Source organism: Oncorhynchus kisutch, linkage group LG1 (assembly GCF_002021735.2).
Source record: "Oncorhynchus kisutch isolate 150728-3 linkage group LG1, Okis_V2, whole genome shotgun sequence".
Classification (NCBI taxonomy): Eukaryota; Metazoa; Chordata; class Actinopteri; order Salmoniformes; family Salmonidae; genus Oncorhynchus; species Oncorhynchus kisutch.
In genome coordinates, this window is record NC_034174.2 from 48,332,727 (window position 1) to 48,351,597 (window position 18,871).

The 18,871-nt window shown below is 40.2% G+C and overlaps 1 protein-coding gene across 3 annotated transcripts in view; it reads left to right on the forward strand.

Annotated features, from left to right (window-relative positions):
- Nucleotides 1–18,871, forward strand: part of slc2a9l2 (solute carrier family 2 member 9, like 2) — a 203,831-nt gene that overhangs the window by 83,712 nt on the left and 101,248 nt on the right. For all 3 annotated transcript variants that reach the window (XM_020484616.2, XM_020484607.2, XM_020484600.2), the window contains 2 exons: nt 3,597–3,784; nt 5,976–6,086. In XM_020484616.2, the coding sequence (XP_020340205.1) occupies nt 3,597–3,784; nt 5,976–6,086 (299 nt within the window). The remainder of the gene's footprint in view (nt 1–3,596; nt 3,785–5,975; nt 6,087–18,871) is intronic.

Sequence of the window (18,871 nt, forward strand, 5' to 3'; positions counted from 1 at the left end):
GGGGTCATACGAACGTAATGGTGTTCTCCACTTTGCTCTATGACCCCCACAAGCGTCTTGGGAGTCGTCTGAAGTCGGTACAGACAATCTTCCAACTTCTGTCTGTAGGGTCGAACAGTTTGGGATATACACTAATAATACCTCTCTGTGGAAAGGTAAGACTCTCACAAACATGTACAGTGTCAGTTGTTTTGTTATTTGACGCCCACAGGCCACATACGACTCATCTGAATGTCCCTGGCTACCAGTTGAAAGACCCCTTGACTTTTTCGACATTTTGTTATGTTACAGCCTTATTCTAAAATGGATCAAATATATATTTTTCCGTCATCAATCTACACACAATACCCCGTAATGAAAAGGCAAACTGTTTCTTAGCAATGTTTGCAAATGTATTAAAAATAAAAAACAGATACATTATTTACATAAGTATTTAGACCTTTGCTGTGAGACTTCACATTGAGCTCAGGCGCATCCTGTTTCCATTTATCATCCTTGAGATGTTTCTGCAACTTGATTTGAGTCCACCTGTGGTAAATTCAATTGATTAGATATTATTTAGAAAGGCACACACCTGTTTATATAAGGTTCCACAATTGACAGTGCATGTCACAGCAAAAACCAAGCCATGAGGTCGAATTAATTGTCCGTAGTGCTCCGAGACAGGATTGTGTTCGAGGCACAGATCTGGGGAAGGCTACCTCCATGTCAATGTTTTTTTTTGTGATCTTACTTCTATCTCTCCAATATAGGACAGACACTGCAGAACAAACTTCTTTTAGATTTTTTTTGGGGGGGGCTATCTTGATCTTGTCAAATGCCATTTAGTCAAGAGCTAATAAAATACCATTTACTGTGCCCTTAACCTCTGTGTTTGTGTGGCTGTTCAGAAGAGGACATTGTGAATGGAGAAAAGGTTTTCAATGTATGCAACATGATACTACTAATGATCCCAATGGAAAATGCCCCATAGATATTCATTTAGTGTCCTCCAATCCTCTAAATGTAATTATTGGCGGAGAGTCACGTCATTACACCCCCCCCCCCTACTGTAGGCCTACCATAGGCGAAATGAGTCTCACTAGTGTTGAGTAATATGCTGTTAAAAATGGTGTCGGTCTTATTTATTTAAAGAGCATATAAAAGTTAGAAGCAAAAGCCTACAACTATTTTAGCACCGTTTCGGCTGCTCTGAGGCAAGCATGGGGACTGGTCTTGATAAATCAATGAGATTTTTATTTTCACTGAATCTCCATTTGGGTATTGGTTAGACAATATTTCGAAAATTAGGGTGCAGAAATGTTATGCCCTGAGTGTAACCTTTATTTAACTAGGCAAGTCAGTTAAGAACAAATTCTTATTTACAAGGACAGCCTACTCCTTCCTCGTGCCCTGCGGGGATTCTTTAGCTCAACAACGTCATATTTTCCATTCCATCCTAATGGAAACCCAGAGGGTTTTTTGTTTTTTCTTGGAATAGAAAAAATATAATTTGAATCAAATTGATTAAGAAAGTATTAATCAAAAGTTTGGACACACCTACTCATTCCAGGATTTTTCATGAATGTTTAAAACTATTTTCTACATTGTAGGATAATAGTGAAGACATCACAACTATGAAATAACACCGGTCTCCCACGTGCCACACATTTTGAAGTACAGACATGGACCGCTCTCCCTTATGTAAGGAATTAGGCACTTTCCCATGTTTACTACAGTATGTATTGTAGATTGCACAGTAGCCTAATAAACAAATAAACACATTTTCTTAATAAAATATTGATAAAAAATACTCTTTCAAAATGCAGATGTTGATTTAGTTATGGATCTATAACAAATTACTATGGGAATAAATATCACTGATTTACAGAAATATTGGAACAAAGTTGTCTAATGAAGGCAAACCATTTAGAATCCTCCAATCCTGTAGCCTACTCCTGACCGTCACGTTGTACAGCGCCATATTTTCCATTCCATACTAACGGGAACCCCGAGGGTTTCGTTTTTCTCTGAATAGGAACACCATAATATCAAATTTCTTAAAAACAATCCCATATACTATGTTTTACAAAAAGGTTTTAAATTCTATAATGCCAATATGGAATACTATCAAATACTTGTCCAAGATGCCCTCTGGTGGCCCAACTAGCAATAGCTTGCAGTAACAGGAAAAATGTCTGACAATTAAATGACGTGCAACAGAATTCTGCAGCAGCACGCGAGGTGTGCCACAGTATGACACAACTTTTAAAGGAGGAACCACTGTAGGTTGGCAGGTACAGACCACTGCTGTCACTAAATCCTGCCTGTAGATTTATATTATCACAATCACTAGCCCAGCGTGATGCTAGTCAGACACAGGGTGTTCTGTTCCCTCATTCCCTTTTGTTTTCCTATCTCCTCGCCTTATTTATAGTCTTCAACGTAGCCTCTTTACTATATACTTTCTGTGTAGAGATTTACTGGAGTTTGAAAACTATCAGCATGAAGCTGCCTGGCCTAAGGCTGACATCATGCTGCAATGAGAATGCAACACCTGTCTGTACATTGTGATAGGTTGTCATCGCCATAAATGGCTTCTTCATAAATTGTCCTAAGGCATTAGGATTGGAGCTATGCCATTGTTATAAGGAACTTATTATGAAAGCGTTATATTTTTCGCCCTCAAGTTGTTGCTCTCAAATTCCTCTTTCCTTTTGTCAAGGGCTCTGTGACAATGGCAATGTGAGAAGCATTTGCACAAAATAAAACTGCATTGAATTGTATTTCATCTCCATCTCCTCTTTACCGCCATTCTCTTGGTCCCTCTTTGTCAGCCTCTAAACATTTACACATTTTCATAGATCTAGCTGAGATCACGGCATGGGGTTCTGTACTGATAATACCCTGGTGAGATCTCTCCACTAACAGCCTAATGTTGTTTCACAGAGTCTGTCTGGTCTCGATAAGGCCCCTTTGTTGTGTGTATCACTCTGCGTGCTGTGAAAGGGCTCAGGTTCCAGTACTGTCTTACATAGCAACACACTTATCCTATTGAACACAAAATAGTCCCTCCACGGGAACAATGTCACTGTTTATAATCTCCCTACAGAAAAATAAAGCCTGCGCAATCCGTTACACAAATGCAAATTTGGCATGTAATTAAATCACAGGTAGGCCTCTTCAGTTAAACAAATTTCAACAGTCAGTGTTGTCCAAACTTGTTTTCTGTCACCCGCCTAGTTTTGCAAGACTATACAGTATATACAGTAGGGTTATTGCAAATTTGGCATTAAATTAAAGCATGTGATGCTGGGAACATGTTCAGTTATACAAAGTTTTACAGTTTAATCTGTTTCCGGTCACTGCAGTGTTTCTCAACACCAGGTTTTCTTTTACCAGTAAATACATTTTTTTTTCCAAAGTTGGTTATGTCAAGGTGATGATGGGTTGAACAAAAAGGTAAAAGAAAACACTTGTAAAAAGTATGTACCACGTACAGAAGTTACCAATTATTTCCTGTTCAACTTAACAAACAACTCAATCCACAACTTGGTCTTTGTTCAATATAATAAGCACTTTGGGAGTCACTGTGTGTGTGTGTGTGTGTGTCTCAGCCTTCAGGGCCTTCCTAGGCAAGAAGGACGTGTCCAAAGAGTTGGAGGAGGTGCACGCTGAGGGTCGGGCCCAGAACACCCTGCACATGGCGTCCGTCACTGAGCTCCTGCTTAACCCCGCCTTGCGCTGGCAGGTCATCACCGTCATAGTCACCATGGCCTGCTACCAGCTGTGTGGCCTGAATGCCGTAAGTGGCAGCTTTCTCTCATCTCTGATAATTGAGTGTACTGTTCTCTGATTTAAAAAAAATTCCAGTGCATTTGAAGGTATTAATATTGGGGGTTATTTGTGCCATCAGAGATGCACTTCATCCAACCTCCATTTAGCTTGGGTTTGACCGGGGGGGGCTTTATTTGGCTCATCGCGCTTTTGTGACTCCTAGTGGCGGGTTGGGCGCCTGCAGGCTGACCTCGGTTGTCAGTTGAACGGTGTTTCCGCCGACACATTGGTGCGGCTGGCTTCCGGGTTAAGCAGGCGGGTGTTAAGAAGCGCGGTTTGGCGGGTCTTGTTTCGGAGGACGCATGACTCAACCTTTGCTTCCCGAGCCCATTGGGGAGTTGCAGCGATGAGACAAGGTCGAAATTGGGGAGAAAAAGGGGGTAAACATTTTATATATATATATATATATATATATATATATATAAATTGTAATCTAACAATGGAATGACTAATAAGTGGCTTGGCTCTCCAGCAGCAATAGTTGAGATGGAAGTGTTATTAAGTTGGTGACAGTCAGGGGGGGAAGAAAAACTCCTACTGATAGATAATAATCCCCTTTCACAGACAAACGTCTAGATGTTATTTGAACTTGCTGAATTATTCATGCAAAGTTTATGCAAGACGCTTCCTGGGATTTATGGGAGTATGCAATCTATTGCATCAATGCTCGATGTGCTTATTCATTTACCAGTCCTCGAAAAACTTCTCCCCCCACCGAAGAAAAAAACTGTTTTCAGGAATTTAAATTAAGATTTTCTTTTTAGATATATTGCCATATAGTCACAGAACTTCACAAGCAATTTTTCCCAAGAAACTTCATTACGAATGCATTACTGGTGACTTTGCTGTGTGATAGGAACAAGATAGAAGGAATGAGATGCTGATGACAGTGTATGAGCATGAGGGCTCACAATGAAAAGGCTCGATTAGTATCAATCCAAGGACACAGCTGAACAAGAACAAATGGAATTTATGGCTTAATTAAATCACTAATCGACCTTTGGACCGTAATTGGCATTTCTTTCCGGCCCGTAATACAGACAGGACATTGGGCTTGCAATTTAAAAGGACAGGGATGTATCCATAGAGAACATTTTTAAGTGTTCTATTTAATTCAGTAGCTGTATCCTCACTGGTGTAGTTACTGTACAAGGCTCTTACTAGCTCCTCATTCACTGGACCTTTTAAAATAGGAATATCCCAGTGCCACCAATCGCTTTTGTTGGAATGTGGTGTTTATCTTCAAAATGAGCCGGTAATAATGTTCTTTGACTTAAACATTTACTGGCATAGCATTGGGTTTACATTCTTGGGGGTGTTGCTATCCCTTTAGTTTTTGTAGGACAAATAACTCAATAGTGTAAAGGCATTTATTTCTAACCTGCAATGTGAAAGTATCAATAAATTATGCAGATTTTAAACGCAATGGCGCAAATCAGTGTTGATGTCACGACTTCCGCCTAAGTCGGTCCCTCTCCTTGTTCGGGCGGTGTTCGGCGGTCGACGTTGCCGTCCTTCTAGCCATTTTTAATTTTCCATTGGTTTTGTCTTGTCTTCCTTCACACCTGGTTCCAATCCCATCAATTACATGTTGTGTATTTAACCCTCTGTCTCCCCTCATGTCCTCGTCGGTGATTGTTTGATTGTATGTTATGTTCTGGTGTGTGACGGGTTTTGTACCCACTTTTATTATTTTGTATATTTTGGTTTTCTGAGTTTTGTGAGCACTTATTAAACGACTCCGTTTATACCAAGTTTGTTCTCCTGCGCCTGACTTCCCTGCCACCAACACGCACCCATTACAGTTGAATTCCCCTAATCCTGACCTTGGTGGGTGAATTGATATTTATGCCGTCTTTTCTACATTTTCTGCCTATTCCAACTACTTGGCACTGGACTGCTTTAATTCTGAAACTGATTTTAAAAAAGGCATTCATCTCTATACAGTATACATCCATTTCAATGGTTAAATGCTATTTGATATCAGGGTCGTTTTCAATGGGTTCAGTTGGTGTGGGGTATCATTTATTCACATGTATTTATTGATATGGGTGGTGTACAAGCGATATGAGCACATGCAGGCCAAAGCTTTGATGTGGCCTAAAATGTCCACACTTTTGATGCGGTGGTATTTGTTGATCATTGTTATCTCTTGACAGATCTGGTACTACACCAATGGGATCTTGAGGGACTCGGGCTTTGCAGAGAATGTGATCCCATACATCGTCCTCAGCACAGGCGGAATAGAAACGCTGGCTGCCGTTGTCTCAGTGAGTAAAACCTCTCAGGCAATCTTAAAAACAACTAAAAGCTAACTTTTATACACACGCACACCACCATGTTCAGCAAAATGCTCCAAGTTGTCTTGACATTAGTCAGCTTCATTGCAGGTGATTAAATAGGCTACACAGGAACCTGTGAATAACCAGTCCTTTCAGTGTCCAGGCATTGACCTCAGAGTCATATTGTGCAACTCTCTGTCACCGGACAGCAACCCATAATTTCTGAGTTACTTGTTCACTTCAACATTTTGTGTGAAACCGGATTCATTTCATCTAGTATGTATTTGTGATCATTGAACCATAGTTATTTTATTTCATTTGTCATTTAGCAGATGGGATTTTCGCAAATGTTATCCTTGCCCAATTTGACCTCTTCCCTGCATGAACCACATAGCCAGTGAAAGGAATTAATTTCCCAGGGCTTTTTCAGTTATAGTTCCCAATCTGAATAGATAAGCAGACCATTAAATACTCTCCTTTCTTTCCTTTCTGGGGTTAATTTGTTATACTTTTGTTTACCATTTCTTACAGACAGTTTATAGTTGTTCAACCAGTTTTCCACCAACCCTATCCCTTACCCTAAATCTAATCCTAGCCCTATACAGATGTTGGATCTTAATTTGACCCGTATCGTCAGAGGAGTAAAATAATCCTGAAGCAGGAGGATTTTAATGTCTAAATAAATATTTAGAATTGCCACCAGGGTGCAGCTAGAATAGGTGTTTTTGTGTACAATACAGTACTATAGCCTACCTACTACCTACATTGTACCTTAGACTGCAGGTCCACTGGGTGACATTTCAAGAAGCCTACTGTAGGCTACATGCAGCTACCGAACACTCTGCGAAACGTGCTCGGACGGGGCTGTTTTTTTGCAGAGAGCTCGTCCTCCACATTAGAAAGGTTGCTTTGGCCTACAAGTTAATTGCATTTACTTAAAGAAGTAAAACAAATAGTCTGATAATTTACACGTCAAAGAAAAGGGTCTCAGCTCAACAAAATTGCAAATACAACTGAGAATAATAGTAAACTGTACAGTACATGCAATTAAATAATTTTCATTTTTACAATTGTTGTGAATTAGTTTGGATTTTATCATTGTATCAATTTATATTCAACCAATCAATGTGATCACAATATTGAATGATAATGATTGTCACATGATTAAAGAGACAGGGTTGGAGGGAATTGCAGGAGTGGGGATGGTCAAATCATCTGGTCAACAAGCTGTTCAATCAGCTGTCAATCAACTGATGGGCCATCAGCTCAAATCAGCTTATCACCTCAGACGGGGAAACACAAAACATATCGGTTTTGACACCGTCCATTAAATATGCCATCAAATATGCCGTTCCCCAAACTATTTTAACAAACTTTGATATAGCATTTTGTCTGTTGTTCATTCAGTTAAGCCTTCACTCACTTCACATGGGCTGCGTTTTTTGCGTGTTTTTTATTTTTTAAGTCAGTCGCTCTAGTTCATGCTCCATTCCCTATGCTACCTCACTATTCTCAATTTCATCTTGTCTTTATATCTTATATTAACGGCCTATGTGGGCAATTAGTTTTGATAGGCTACATACAGTAGGCTATAATTTAGGCCAGTGGCGGTAGGTGATGTTTAAGATGAGGGAGGACTTTTTTTAATGAGCATGGCCTTACTGCTTATTGTATTCCATATTCTATTCACCCAGCTCAATGTAAAACCGATATGTTTAGGCTACTACATGATACTCATGATACATTCAATACCGCCTTGCACACTCTTTCCTGAATTTAGCTGATCTAAGATGTAATCATTAGTCCAACAGTTGGAGAATTTATTTTGGAAAAATTCAGGTATGTTTATCCCTGTTTCGTTCCATTTGCTTCCATTAAAGAAATGGCTGAATTGCAACATTTACCTGGAGCTAATGCTGCAGATAGCAGTACTGGGTGACTTGAAAAGTCATAGTCAATCGATCAATAATAATATAAGCGTAAAATGTATATAGTATGTATCAACTGGAAGTAGAAGCCTACTTGTTGTTTATTAGTTTACTACAATTAGGGGAGTGTTTGCAGGAAATAATAAAGGAAAATATATTTAAAAAATATGTATATGTACAGTATGTATATATATGTGTGAGTACATGTATGTATGTATGTATGTATGTATGTATGTATGTATGTATGTATGTATGTATGTATGTATGTATGTATGTATGTATGTATGTATGTATGTATGTATGTATACATACTGTATATATATCCAACAAAATATACACTTAGGTTGGCGTCATTAAAACTTGTTTTTCAAACACAAACGCAAGTCGGTTAGGACATCTACTTTGTGCATAACACAAGTAATTTTTCCAACTCATTTGAGTCAATTGGAGGTGTACCTGTGGATGTATTTCAAGGTCTACCTTCAAACTCAGGGCCTCTTTGCTTGACATCATGGGAAAATCAAAAGTTGTACGTACTGCCAAATTCTCTAAAACGACACTGGAGGCGGCTTATAGATAGATAGATAGATAGATTTACATTCAATTATCTGGCAACAGTTCTGGTGGACATTACTGCAATTGCACGATTCCTCTAAACTTGAGACATCTGTGGCGTTGTGTGACAAAACTGCTCATTTTAGAGTGGCCTTTTATTGTCCCTAGCACAAGGTGCACCTGTGTAGGGATCAAGCTGTTTAATCAGCTTCTTGATATGCCACACCTATCAGGTGGATGGATTAGTTTGGTAAAGGAGAAATACTCACTAACAGGGATATAAACAAATTTGTGCTCAACATTTTTGAGAAATACGCTTTTGGTGCGAATGGAACATTTCTGGTATCTTTTATTTCAGCTCATGAAATATGGGACAAACACTTTCCATGTTGCGTTTATATTTTTGTTCAGTATATATAAAACAACGGTTGTTGATGTGCGTGGATGCATTTCAGATACAATAAGTAGAACCTTGCTCTACTGTAGCAGTAGCACATTTCTTAATTTTACATTTTTAAATTTAATTAGGCAAGTCAGTTAAGACCAATGTCTTATTTAGCAATGCCGGCCTACCCCAGCCAAACCATCCCCAAACCCGGACGATGCTGGGCCAATTGTGCACCGTCCTTTGGGACTCCTGATCACGGCTGGTTGTGATACAGCCCGGGATCAAACCAGGGTCTGTGGTGACGGCTCTAGCACTGAGATGCAGTGCCTTAAACCTCTCGGGTTCGGGAGCTTCAACCACCCGGGAGCAGCTTTAGTGTTTGAGCGAACGAGAGAGAGAGAGAGAGAGAGAGAGAGAGAGAGAGAGAGAGAGAAGGATTTTGCTAGCAGGCCCTGGTCTGAAATGTCTAGACTGCCCCTGCATGGAGAGAAAGAGAACTATGGGATTTCATTGACTCTATCTAAATCATGAGGCTAATTTGAATTTCCAGATGCGTAGGAACATTTTTCTGTGACAAGAAAGTGATCAAATCATGTATGTGTTAAGTTTTTCTCTCCGTCCTTTTCCTTGACACAGTCGATCACAGCATCATTTTCTGCCTTTGCTATTTTAGCTTTTCTCCTGCACTCTGTCCATCCAGTTGATTTGGTGGACGAAATAAGCAATCATGTGGAATGTTTAGTGTTAGGTTATGATTGAATCCTTTTCTCATCACATTCAACAGTTTATTGACTTGCAGAGCTCATGAAAATGCCAAGCATGCATACTGTGTAGCTTTGAAATACAGGGACGTGTGCCTCTTATTAGAAGCTAGCTGAAAGACAATGAGATCTTTTTACGATCCTCTTTCACATTACCTAACTCTGGTTTGGGAATTCATATTTTCCAAATTGTACCTTGATCACGATGTCTGAGATGAGTAATAATTATTTCCAATTTAAGCATTAGATTTTTCATAGTTTGGTATCCTGTTGAAATAATGTTCTTCATAATAAATATTTACCCTCTACCTCCAAATCCGAGTCCCCACTTATTTGGAGTACATGACAACTGACATTTACTCCTGAGGTGCTGACCTGTTGCACCCTCGACAACTGCTGTGATTATTATTATTTGACCATGCTGGTCATTTATGAACATGTCTTGGCCATGTTTTGTTATAATCTCCACCTGGCACAGCCAGAAGAAGACTGGCCACCCCTCATGGCCTTTCTAGGGAGTTTTTCCTAGCCACTGTGCTTCTACACCTGCATTGCTTGCTGTTTGGGGTTTTAGCCTGTGTTTCTGTACAGCACTTTGAGATATCAGCTGATGTAAGAAGGGCTATATAAATACATTTGATTTGACATCTTGTAAGTGACCGACTGTGAACTCAATGTGTACAGTATGCTTGGCTTTTTTTCTGGTATACCTTGTTGTCGAATATGAGGTCTAGGCACAGTAGAGGCAGGCGTGCTTTTTGCTGCTTGCAGGGCTGATGTTTCCTTCCTCAGGCATGTTCCTGTTGCGTAGTCTTTTTTCCCGCTTCCTTTCAGTTTAAAGTGACCAAATTAATTGTATTATTAATAATGGCTCAGCGTGACGTGCTATAAGAGGCATGTTATTCCCATGCCTATTGTCATGATGGATAAATACAACCAGACGTGTGTTGATCCAATGTAAGAGTATCGAATGTACCTACTGTTTGTTTTCTGTTGGTTTTCTATAGTGCCTTGGTTGGTTTATATTCTCTGTAAGGTTACGCCACTCTAAGGCATTCTTCTGCATCGGCTCCCCTGTGGGAGTGAACGGTTCTGTAGTCCTTGAAACACAGTGGCAAGTGTGTGTGCTGCTGGGATAACTATCACCTCAGAATACTTTTGTATGCGTCACTGTAGTCTCCTTGGGCTTTTATGTGTGAAGCCAGAAGCAGAGTGTAAAACTGAGTGTAATACTGCAAATCACGCGGGGGTCTTTGATGCATGATGCGTTGTAATGGGTTGTCTCTTGATCAAATAATTGGAATGAGTGCAACACTTGAACTGGAAAGAGTGTTTTTGAGTAGAGTTCCATGTACCATCGAACTCGCCACATGTCCCCAGAACAGTAGTGTGACAAGGGCAAACTGTGAGTGTACAACATGAAGGGCCCTCAATTTTGAAATCTATATAGAGACGAAAACAGCTGCTAGCTGTTAGTAACACAGGAAAATATGAAACAGGATCAGGGCTTATTTACTTATCTTGACATTTCTAAAGAAGAAGTAATTGACTTGCAAATAACTACCAAAAACTACCAATGAGTTTTAACGCATGGCCTTTATCCAGATTGCAGATTAATAGTTAATTTTGGGGCAAAGTGGTGGCTGTTTTTCGCTAAATGGTTTCTAAAGTGCAGTGTCCTGCACTTGTACTCAAAGAGCACCATGTATTCTCACAGCTCTGGGAGCTATATTCTGCTACTCTAAACTTGAGTGCCCCACTTGGTGTTTATAAGCCAATGGGGTAAAATCCCACTACTGCCCCAAATGTACAGCAGAGGATAAGAAAGATTATCCAGGGACATTGTGACTTGAGTATTAGACTCAAGGTTTATTATCAGTGCTATCCTCGGAAGCCCAGGCTTCTCAAGTTCTGTTCAAAAGCCACGCGGCAGACAAGTTCATAAAAATGACCCGAGAGTGTGGCACCTGCAGTCACTCCAAACTCAAGATTGAAACATTTTCATCAGCCTGTGATTATCCTCCAAGACAGAGTAACAGATCAAAATAAACTTCCCGCCATGATAAAGGTCTCACTAGCAAACAACATTCATCAAAGGTTGATAGATAAAACATTTTGCTCTCAGCCATTTGGAACACTCATATAAACGCACATTTCTAACAATGATTTGATTCATGATGAGCAATATCCTCCTGAAATCTATTTTATGATCATAGATATACGTCCAAAACTGAATGTACTATATAACACACACTGTGCTTTTCAACATGTATTGGACCATTCTTATTTCCATCTTATTCCTGCCTCGAGAAATCACACCATCCACGCAAGAGAGCTTGCATCTCTCATCATGACGCCATTGGCGGTATAACACGGGGAAGCACATGCGCCTATGTGGGAATTACAGTGCATAATAGGCTAACTGTAACCCCTGGGAGTTCTCTGTGTGCGCACAGAGGGTGGATCATCTCTGCAGCCCAAATACTGACGTTACGTCAGGGAGAAGAGTGCGTTCGCTTCGTGACGGTTTCTGGTAATTAGTTTGGGGGAAGAGTATTCCTAGGCTGGCACACACACACGCAGTGTGTGGGAACTGGGGACGGCATCTTACTTCTGTCCTTTTGCTCGAGGGAAATTACGATAGGATCTGTAATTATGGAAGAGAAGAGCAGGGAGGGTAGGATGATACGAGGTGTTATGCTGAAAAAGAGATAAAATCTTATTGGTCGCATACACATATTTAGCAGATGTTATTGCGGGTGTACCAAAATGCTTGTGTTCCTAGCTCCAGTAGTAATATCTAACAATACACACACATCTAAAAAGTTAAAGAATGGAATTTAGAGATATAAGGATGAGCAATGTCTGAATCCGGTGTGTGTGGGGGGGTGGGCGGGGGGGGGGGGGGGGTGTATAGAGTTGAAGTCGGAAGTTTACATACACCTTAAACTAATACATTTAAACTCTGTTTTTCACAATTCCTGACATTTAATCCTAGTTAAAATTCCCTGTCTTAGGTCAGTTAGGATCACCACTTTATTTTAAGAACGTGAAATGTCAGAAAAATAGCAGAGAATGATTTATTTCAGCTTTCATTTCTTTCATCACATTCCCAGTGGGTCAGAATGCACTCAATTAGTATTTGGTAGCATTGCCTTTAAATTGTTTAACTTGGGTCAATTGTTTTGGGTAGCCTTCCACAAGCTTCCCACAATAAGTTGGTGCATTTTGGCCCATTCCTCCTGACAGCTGTTGTAACTGAGTCAGGTTTGTAGGCTTCCTTGCACTCACACACTTTTTCAGTTCTGCCCACAAATGTTCTATGGGATTGAGGTCAGGGCTTTGTGATGGCCACTCCAATACCTTGACTTTGTTGTCCTTAGGCCATTTTGCCACAACTTTGGAAGTATGCTTGGGGGTCATTGTCCATTTGGAAGACGCAATTGCGACCAAGCTTCAACTTCCTGACTGATGTCTTGAGATGTTGCTTCAATATATCCACCGAATTTTTGTTCCTCATGGTGCCATCTATTTTGTGAAGTGCACCAGTCCCTCCTGCAGCATAGCACCCCCTCAACATGATGCTGCCACACCTGTGCTTCACGGTTGGGATGGTGTTCTTCGGCTTGCAAGCCTCCCTATTTTTCCTCCTAACATAACGATGGTCATTATGGCCAACCAGTTATTTTTTTGTTTCATCAGACCAGAGGACGTTTCTCCAAAAAGTACGATCTTTGTCCCCATGTAGAGTTGCAAATCGTAGTCTGGCTTTTTTATGGCGGTTTTGGAACAGTAGCTTCTTCCTTGCTGAGAGGCCTTTCAGGTAATGTTGATATATGACTTGTTTTACTGTGGATATAGATACTTTTGTACCTGTTTTCTCCAGCATCTCACAAGGTCCTTTGCTGTTGATCTGGGATTGATTTGCACTTTTCGCACCAAAGTACGTTCATCTCTAGGAGACAGAATGCGTCTCCTTCCTGAGTGTTATGACGGCTGCGTCGTCCCATGGTGTTTATACTTGCGTACTATTGTTTGTGCAGTTGAATGTGGTACCTTCAGGCATTTGGAAATTGCTCCCAAGGATGAAGTAGACTTGTGGAGGTCTACAATCTTTGTTCTGAGGTCTTGTCTGAATTCTTTAGATTTTCACAATGTGTCAAGCAAAGAGGCCCCGAGGTTGAAGGTAGGCCTTGATATACATCCACAGGTACACCTCCAACTGACTCAAATTATGTGAATTGGCCTATCAGAAGCTTCTAAAGCCATGACATAATTTTCTGGAATTTTCCAAGCTGTTTAAAGGCACTGTCAACTTAGTGTATGTAAACTTCTGACCCACTGGAATTGTACAGTGAATTATAAGTGACATATTCTGTCTGTAAACAATTGTTGGAAAATGTACTTGTGTCATGCACAAAGTAGATGTCCTAACCGACTTGCCAAAAGTATTGTTTGTTAGTGTTTGAATAACAAGTTTTAGTGACGCCAACCTAAGTGTATGTACAGTTCAGACTTCAACTGTATATGTGTGTATGAATGTGTATTTATATATATTTATATATGTGTGCCTTGTTAAAAGTTAATTTGTGGATTTCCTTATTGCGTTTAGCCAATCAGTTGTGTTGTGACAAGGTAGGGGTGGTATACAGAAGATAGCCCTATTTGGTACAAGACCAAGTCCATATTATGCCAAGAACAGCTCAAAAAGCAAAGAGAAACAACAGTCCATCATTACTTTAAGACAGGTCAGTCAATCCGGAACAAGTGCATTAGCAAAAACCATCAAGTGCTATGATGAAACTGGCTCTCATGAGGACTGCCACAGGAAAGGAAGACCAAGGGGTTACCTCTGCTGCGGAGAATAACACATATTTAGTAGATGTTACTGTTACAGACCTATATCCATCCTGCCCTGCCTTTCTAAAGTCTTCAAAAGCCAAGTGAACAAACAGATCACCGATCATGTCGAATCCCACCGTACCTTCTCCGCTATGCAATCCGGTTTCCGAGCTGGTCATGGGTGCACCTCAGCCACACTCAAGGTCTTAATTAAACGATATCCTAACCACCATCGATAAAAGACAGTACTGTGCAGCCGTCTTCATCGACCTGGCCAAGGCTTATGACTCTGTCAATCACCATATTCTTATCGGCAGACTCAACAGCCTTGGTTTCTCTTATGACTGCCCCGCCTGGTTCACTACTTACTTCTCAGATAGAGTTCAGTGTGTCAAATCGGAGGGCCTGTTGTCCGGACCTCTGGCAGTCTCTATGGGGTTGCCACAGGGTTCAATTCTCGGGCTGACTCTTCTCTGTATATGTCAATGATGTCGCTCTTGTTGCGGGTGATTCTTTGATCCACCACTATGCCCACGACACCATTCTGTATACATCTGGCCCTTCTTTGGACACTGTTAACAAACCTCCAAATGAGCTTTAATGCCATACAACACTCCTTCCGTGGCCTCCAACTGCTCTTAATTTTAGTAAAACTACATGCATGCTCTTCAACCGATCGCTGCCCGCACCTGCCCGCCCGTCTAGCATCACTACTCTGGACGGTTCTGACTTAGAATATGTGGATAACTACAAATACCTAGGTGTCTGGTTAGACTGTAAACTCTCCTTCCAGACTTATATTAATCATCTCCAATCCAAAATTAAATCTAGAATCAGCTTCCTATTTCGCAACACAGCCTCCTTCACTCATGCTGCCGAACATACCCTCGTAAAACTGACTATCCTACCGATCCTTGACTTTGGCGATGTAATTTACAAAATAGCCTCCAACACCCTACTCAGCAAATTGGATGCAGTCTATCACAGTGCCATCCCGTTTGTCACCAAAGCCCCATATACTACCCACCACTGCGACCTATATGCTCTCGTTGGCTGGTCCTCGCTACATATTCGTCTCCAAACCCACTGACTCCAGGTCATCTATAAGTCTTTGCTAGGTAAAGCTCTGCCTTATCTCAGCTCACTGGTCACCATAGCAACACCCACCCGTAGCATGCGCTCCAGCAGGTATATTTCATTTGTCACCTCCAATGCCAACATCTCTTTGGCCGCTTTCCTTCCAGTTCTCTGCTGCCAATGACTGGAACGAATTGCAAAAATCACTGAAGTTGGAGACCTATATCTCCCTCATTACCTTTAAGCATCAGCTGTCAGAGCAGCTTACTGATCGGTGCAGCTGTACACAGCCCATCTGTAAATAGCCCATCCAATCAACTACCTACCTCATCCCATATTTGTTTTTGTTTTTCTGCTCTTTTGCACACCAGTATTTATACTTGCACGTCCTCATCTGTACATCTATCACTCCAGTGTTAATTGCTAAATTGTAATTAATTTGCCACTATGGCCTATTTATTGCCTTACCTCCTTACTTCATTTGCACACACTGTATACATATTTTTCTATTGTGTTATTGACTCTGTTTGTTTATTCCATGTGTAACTCTGTTGTTTTTGTCACACTACTTTGCTTTATCTTGGCCAGGTCGCAGTTGTAAATGAGAACTTGTTCTTAACTGGCCTACCTGGTTAAATAACGGTGAAGAAAAAAAAGAATACGTTCAGTAGAGGTACCAGCCTCAGAAATCGGCAACTAACTTCACCTCAGATTGCAGCCCAAATAAATGCTTATTGTTATTATTGGCACTGTAAATGTATGGATTATCCCATTGCTATTCCCCAAAATTGCCAAGGACTCCAGCCACCCTAGCCATAGACTGTTCATTAAAAGGTTTCCCGGACTATCTGCACTGACCCTGTCTTACACTGACTGTATGCACACTCACATGTGTATGTACAGTATACACACACACACACATATATATATATACATACATACATACATACATACATATATATATATATATATATATATACTTTTACACATCAATTGCCACTTCTACTCTGTTCTTTACATTTCTTTATTATATATTTTGAAGCCAAGTCACTTTACCCTGCCTTCATGTACATATCTAGCTCAAATACCTCGTACCTCTGCACATTGATCTGGTACCGGTACTCCCTGTATAGAGCTCCATTCTTGTGTATTTTATTCCTCTTGTGTTACTATTTATTATTTGTATAATTTTTTTAACTGGCGATTGACTCATAAGCAAGTCTGTACCTGTTGTATTCGCTGCATGGGGCAAATACGATTTGATTTACAATGCTATGTTCTTGCAGTAATGTTGATCATAAAATATGGCAACATTGACAATTATAGTTTAGCAAACAGTCTGCGACTACCAGAATTATATGTAAAAGCTAGAATCCTTAACTAAAACAATAACAAAGCGGTCATCCCGCCTGTGTTTTGGTAAAAAGCTGATGGATGGGCCTGGAGAAATGTAACAACTCTCAAGTTCATAGACAGAACTATGCATCCAAGGAAAGACCATATCAAAATGATGGTTTTAACCTTGTTTTGATGCTATATAGTGTTTATTTACATCTACATTACAAGCTTATATTTTGGGTTCTGATGGGTTACAACAGTTGGACTAAACAATGGGTATTTTTAATGAATGTATTAGTCCAAAAATTGATGTAGCGAATAAGAATTCTAGTTTATTCTCTAAAGTCCAATCCCTTTATTGACTCATCGATGTGGAAACTTTTAAGGACTGTTTCTAGACTGTGGTCACTTATTGGTCGCTCGCAATACGGCTAGATTCTGGTGGAAACCAGTCTACTAAAGTGCTGACTGAGAAACATTTGAGTGCACACTCTTCCAAGTTAAACAACTAGTGAAAAGGGTTTGTGCCTTCAGTATTCACACCCCTTGACTTATTCCACATTTTGTTGTGTTACGGCTTGAATTCAAAATGGATTAAACCAATTTTTTTCTCACCAATCTACACACAATACGCCATGTTTTTAGAATCTTTCGCAAATTTAATGACAATGAAATACAGAAATATAGCATTTGCATAAGTATTCACACCCTTGAGTCAATACTTTGTAAAAGCTTCTTAGGCAGCAATTACAGCTGTGATTACAGCCCTAAAAATTGCCAAAGACTCCAGACACCCTAGTCATAGACGGTTCTCTTTACTACCGCATGGCAAGCGGTACCGGAGCGCCAAGTCTAGGTCCAAAAGGCTTCTTAAAAGCTTCTGCACCCAAGTATTAGACTCCTGAACAGCTAATAAAATGGCTACCCGGACTATTTGCAGTGTCCAGTCAGTGCTTGACTGAGGGACGTTACAGGTAATTGTATGTGTGGGGTACAGAGATGAGGTAGTCATTTATCATTTTTAACTATTTTTGAGTGAATTCATGCAACTTATTGTGACTTGTTAAGCACATTTTTACTCCTAAATATGTTTAGGCTTGCCATAACAAAATGGTAGAATACTTAATGGACATTTCAGGACATTTCATATTTTCCTTTATTATTATAATTTTTTAAACAACAACATTTAAAAACATAATTCCACTTCAACATTATTGCCTTTTGTGTCTAGGCCAGTGACCAACAAATCTGAATTGAATACATTTTAAATTCAGGCTATAACACAACAAAATGTTGAAAAGTTCATGGGGTGTGAATACTTTCTGAAGGCACTGTAGATAAAGTTTGTGTGTCGTGCAATACGTCCGATGCAACATAGCTTTGAGGAGAAAATGATTCAAGACTGAACTTGTTTTGCGCATGCAAAAATAAGACAGGAAACCCTTTTCATCTTTGGTCTGTCAACCACTGCGAGGCTTTGTGAAGCATCAGCCACACTCTTTTAATCTAAGATCAAAGCATTGTTCCTTTTTATCATTTTTCTTTCGAATTTAAACTTTAATTCTACACATTAATACTGCCAAATATGTTCATCTCTGTGCTCTCCAGTAGAGTGGGATAAGCTTGAGTGAGAGGATAAAGGAACCAACTCATTATTTACTGTACTGGACTGGACTTAGTATTGAAGTTGAAGTGATGATATTTGTCTGCACACGCTCCATGCCCACTTCTGCATCATTGCTTACATGTACTGGGCTTGAGAAAACCGCTGCTGACTTTTTTGTTTCTAATTGGACTTGCAGGGTGTATGTTTGTGTCTCCGGATATATTTATATCCTGATGCCGCTGTCCTTACCCAGCAGATCCGCAAAGGCCAGAAGGCAA